Source organism: Nannospalax galili, unplaced genomic scaffold (assembly GCF_000622305.1).
Source record: "Nannospalax galili isolate Female #2095 unplaced genomic scaffold, S.galili_v1.0 scaffold1267, whole genome shotgun sequence".
In the NCBI taxonomy this organism is placed as follows: Eukaryota; Metazoa; Chordata; class Mammalia; order Rodentia; family Spalacidae; genus Nannospalax; species Nannospalax galili.
The window spans coordinates 480,980-485,357 of record NW_008356043.1 but is presented as its reverse complement, the minus strand read 5'-3'; the positions used below and the strand labels follow the sequence as shown (position 1 = coordinate 485,357).

At 41.0% G+C, this 4,378-nt stretch overlaps 1 protein-coding gene across 1 annotated transcript in view; it reads right to left on the bottom strand.

The window, feature by feature from the left end:
- Positions 1-4,378, bottom strand: part of Il36b (interleukin 36 beta) — an 11,544-nt gene that overhangs the window by 1,522 nt on the left and 5,644 nt on the right. Inside the window, exon 3 of the mRNA XM_029556675.1 lies at positions 549-688. Coding sequence (XP_029412535.1) covers positions 549-688 — 140 coding nt within the window. The remainder of the gene's footprint in view (positions 1-548; positions 689-4,378) is intronic.

Genomic DNA, 4,378 nt, shown 5'->3' with positions numbered 1-4,378 from the left:
GGCTTCTTAGCAACATACTCTATTCCAAAGGCCAAAAATATCTAAAGTATTTGGGAGCTTTTATCTAATTCTTAAAAGATTTTAGGGTTACTTCTTCAGAAAGGGGAATGTTAGAGTAGCCAAAAGCCCCATTAAAAAAATAAAGAAGAAGAAAGAGTACGTGAAGTTATCAGAAAAAAGTAGTGGGGAGATATGGGAGGAGTTGGAGGGGAGGGAGTGGGCATGGATTTGATCAAAACACCTTATATGCATGTATGACATTTTCAATAAATTATTTTTTTTAAAAAATGGTGGAGAAGTAACCCTTCCTTCACTTTTCAGAAATATTTTCATGGTTTTGGTGCTCTGACTTTCACCAGATTCATGCTCTAATGTTAAAATAAGTGCTAAATCTATTCCGATAGGATAATTTAGGGTCCAGATAGGGCAGGTTTCCTTCTTATTCTGAATAATCCAGGCTTGCAAGGACATCATTTTTATTCTATAAATGTTAAAGGAAATAAAAGTCCATTTGATACACTTCTCTCATTAACTGTGCATTCACTCACCTTAAGCTGCAAAGTAGGCTGGCCTTCAATTTCAGTGCAGAAGAGACAGAGATTTTTGCCTTTGATTCCCAGAAAAACCAGATTACCCTTTTCTTCATCTTGGAATTCTGTGTCTCTACATGCTATTACATTAAGAATGACTGGAAACATAAAGAAAAATGGAGATGTCAGCTCCAAACATAAGAAAGTCTGGGCATTTGGCCTCACACCCAGTTAGTCCTCCAATCCAAAGGACGGTGAAAATCTAGAATTCATCCAGCAAAGATTCCCACATTCACCTCATTGCAATGATCCTTGGTTGTTTTCCTAAAACCCATTTTCATTTTCTTCTTGGTATCAGAACTTCATTTGTCGCCAGGGCACAATGTTTCCCAATTGAAAAATTTTAAAAACCCAGATGGTGTAAAAAACCAGAGGGAAATGTATTAGTTCAGAAACTTACTGAAAAATTATACCATATTTCTACATGGGTGCATGTGTATGGCTGAAGGCTATATAACAAGAAACAGTGCTAGACAGAGGAAATCTCCCTTTAAGTTGTTGGCCAGAGTAGTCTATGAGACCCTCAAAATTACATAGGCCATTGCCACAGTCCTTGATTACCTCACAGAGCTTGAAGATAAGATCCTATTGCTGAAGACAGGACACACTTCTGACACTGAACTTGGAGCAATAGAGGTGGAACTGACCTGGAAGCCTCCTCTCTGAAGGCTAGCTCTCATAGTTTTGGAGAACACTATGCAAGCTGTTAAGGGAGAACATCAATCAGTGGTCCAACCCCAGCCTTAAGGCCTAATAACCACAACAATGACCAGCACAGCAAACTATATTGGGGAAGTTGTGGCACTTTTATCTTGGGGGTAATCAATAGCTACATAATTGGACTTAAAGGCCACTCAATGGGAAGGAACTCATATGTAATACTGTAAACATAGACAAATACACATGGCTGGAAAAGCCATAGATCTTAGAGAAAACCCCAAGGCTGTCACATCCCTAGACAAATGTAATTTTTTTACTCTGTGCAAAATATGGACCCTTATATTTACAGACAAGTATCCCAGTCACCACTCCTTGAAGAAGCTTCTTTCATTTCAGACAGATACTGGTCACACACAGTTTTAAGTGTTTGTGAAATGCCCAACCTTAAGTGACACACCTACAATGGGACCTCTATACTTAAGGCTCATGGAACATAGTGGAACAGGGGTAGAGAGAATACTAATGCATCTCTCAACTCTCATCAACAAAGCTCCCTCGTACAACAGAGGGCAATGAACACAAAGGGCTACAAATGACCGAAGCATAGAGAATAAGAGTCTGCAGAGTGTGGGTCCTTGGACAGGACTCCTATATTAAACTGCCACCCAGGGCTCAGGGACCATTGTGGGAAAGGGGGTGGAAAGCTTGTAAGAGTCAGGGGAGGAGGTATATGACTATATGGAAATAGAGTCTTATAGGCTCTAGGACCTTGCTCATATGAGCCTACAGCAATGGCGATGACATGCACAAGACCCATGAAAACTCAAGCAGACAAAAACCAAGCATAGAACTTTGAAAATGGGCAGCAGGCCCCAATCTTAACCAAAGAACTGTTGGGTAGCTGATTAGTGCTACGTGAAGAAGAGCTGATCTTCCTTAAGGGAGTGACTCTATATAGGCTGACTAGACCCCACTGGATGAACTTGCACTGAGGTACATCAGGGGACTCGATTGGCCTTAACATAAATGACAGAATGCATGACATCCAGTCGGAGGGGTATGTGAGGGTGCTGATGGGGAAGGGGGTATAAAGATGATTAAGATGTTGCATATAAAATACACAAAAATTCAATAAAAATAGGCAAAAACACAAATAAAAATTCTTACTAGCTTTGTATCTAATATGTTAATTTGTGGCCAGTGAGTGGAGAAGTATAGGATTTCTATTCATGTTCCCTAAAAGACTTGACTTACCTGGGAAGAGTTCATTTATTATGTCCTGTGTTACCTTGTTGCCCACATCAAACACTTAAGTGATGGCTGAGGTATATTCGAGGTTGGTGAAGCAGCTAGAATTCTTGGCCATCCTGGTGTTGTGGAGCCATCACGGAACCCAGCCTGGGTCTGCCTGCTTGTATTTGTGTTGCACGTGGAAGAAATACAGTTGTTTTGTTTAAGTTCCCATTGTGTGAATTTTCTGTCACTCTTCATTGAATTTAATTGTCCAATAATTTAGCAAGAGATTCCCAAGATTTGGGCATTCTATGTCTCTCCATCTCAGCAGATGACAGGAAACTAATCCATTCAACAAGGGCTTATTCAAGACAAAGCACTATATGAACATTGGAGTTAGCTTAGGACAAGCTAGGCATTGTCATCTTCCCATAAAACTTAAGAACTAGTGAGAAAATGAGATGTAAATAGAGAAAGCCCTGAAAATTCTGTTTTGGGGAAAGTGACCAAACTCTGGAACAGTAAGAGTGAGGCCATATTTAAATAAAAGAATCAGAAGGCCATCTCTATAGAGGTGGAGTTTAAATCAAGAAGTGGGGCAAAGAGAGCACTGCTATGTGAAGAGATAGAAATAGAGTAGTGTAGGGGTTTGGAGGGAGAGTATTACAAGGAAAAGAAAGAACATATGAAGTTCCTTGTTCAGAAAAAAGCTTGTATGTTCAAGGATCTGAAAGCAGAATGATTTACCCAAGGTCTCTCCATCTTGTCCAGCATCTCCTCCCATGAACAGAGACACTTGGGCATGACCTTATTCAATTTCATTTATTAAGAAGGTTGCTCCTGGTGTTGCTCTACAGGGAATAGATAGGAATGACACAAATGAATAGGAAGGAAGGTGATGAGGGAGTGATAGTGGTGGTTTTTGTGGGAGATGATATTGTTTTAGAAATAAGGCATACTGTGTACACAGTCATCAGCATTTCCCAGTGGGTTGGATGTGAGGAAAGGAAAGAATCAAGGATGCCTCCTGTACTTAAGACTTGGGAGAACAGAATTGGTGATAGTGCCACTGATGGAGACCATCATCAATTTTGAGAAGACAGATCCACAGTTCTTGGGGGGTACATGAAGCTGGAGGAGACGTGGGTAAATCAGAGCTCTCTGTTGACGATATAAATGCCAGAGTGATGAGCACAAAAGTCATACATCAAACCAACAGGTCAGGTTTCCATCCCTTTATAGGGACTGTATGGCTGCAGACTGAGCTTTGAGGAGGCCAGTCTTTGGAAATTTCAGAGAAGAATACGTCCAAAAGAAGAGGCAGTGAAGTACACAAGAACGTGGTACACGCTTATAAACCCAGCACTCGGGAGGGAGGCAGAGGCAGGAGGATCTCTGTAAGTTCAAGGCCAGCCGGTCTAAATAGTGGCGTCCAGGTCAGCTGGGGCTACAGGGAGACCCTGTCTCAAAAAAGACTGAAAAACAAAGAGAATGAATTTCTTAAAGAAAGAGAAGATGGAGAATAGTCAAGAACAAGTTATCAGGGGCTGGAGAGAAACCTCAGGGGTTAAGAGCACATACTACTCTTCCAGGGGATCTGAGTTCCCATGTTAGGTGGCTTATAACTACCTATAACTCCAGCTCCAGGGGACCTGATGCCTTTGGCATCTGTGAGCACCTGCACACAACTATAATCAGACACACTACTAAAAACAAAATTTGAAAGAATGAATTATCCTTCATACTGAATGCAACTGAGGGGCCAAGTAATGCAGGGCAGAGAACTGTCCTGTACGTGTGGGTGTTTAAAAATGGGCTTGGAAATATAAGCTGAACGGAAAGGGGAATCAGAGTCTAGCAGTCAAATTTACTTTTTAAATATTATATATGGAATT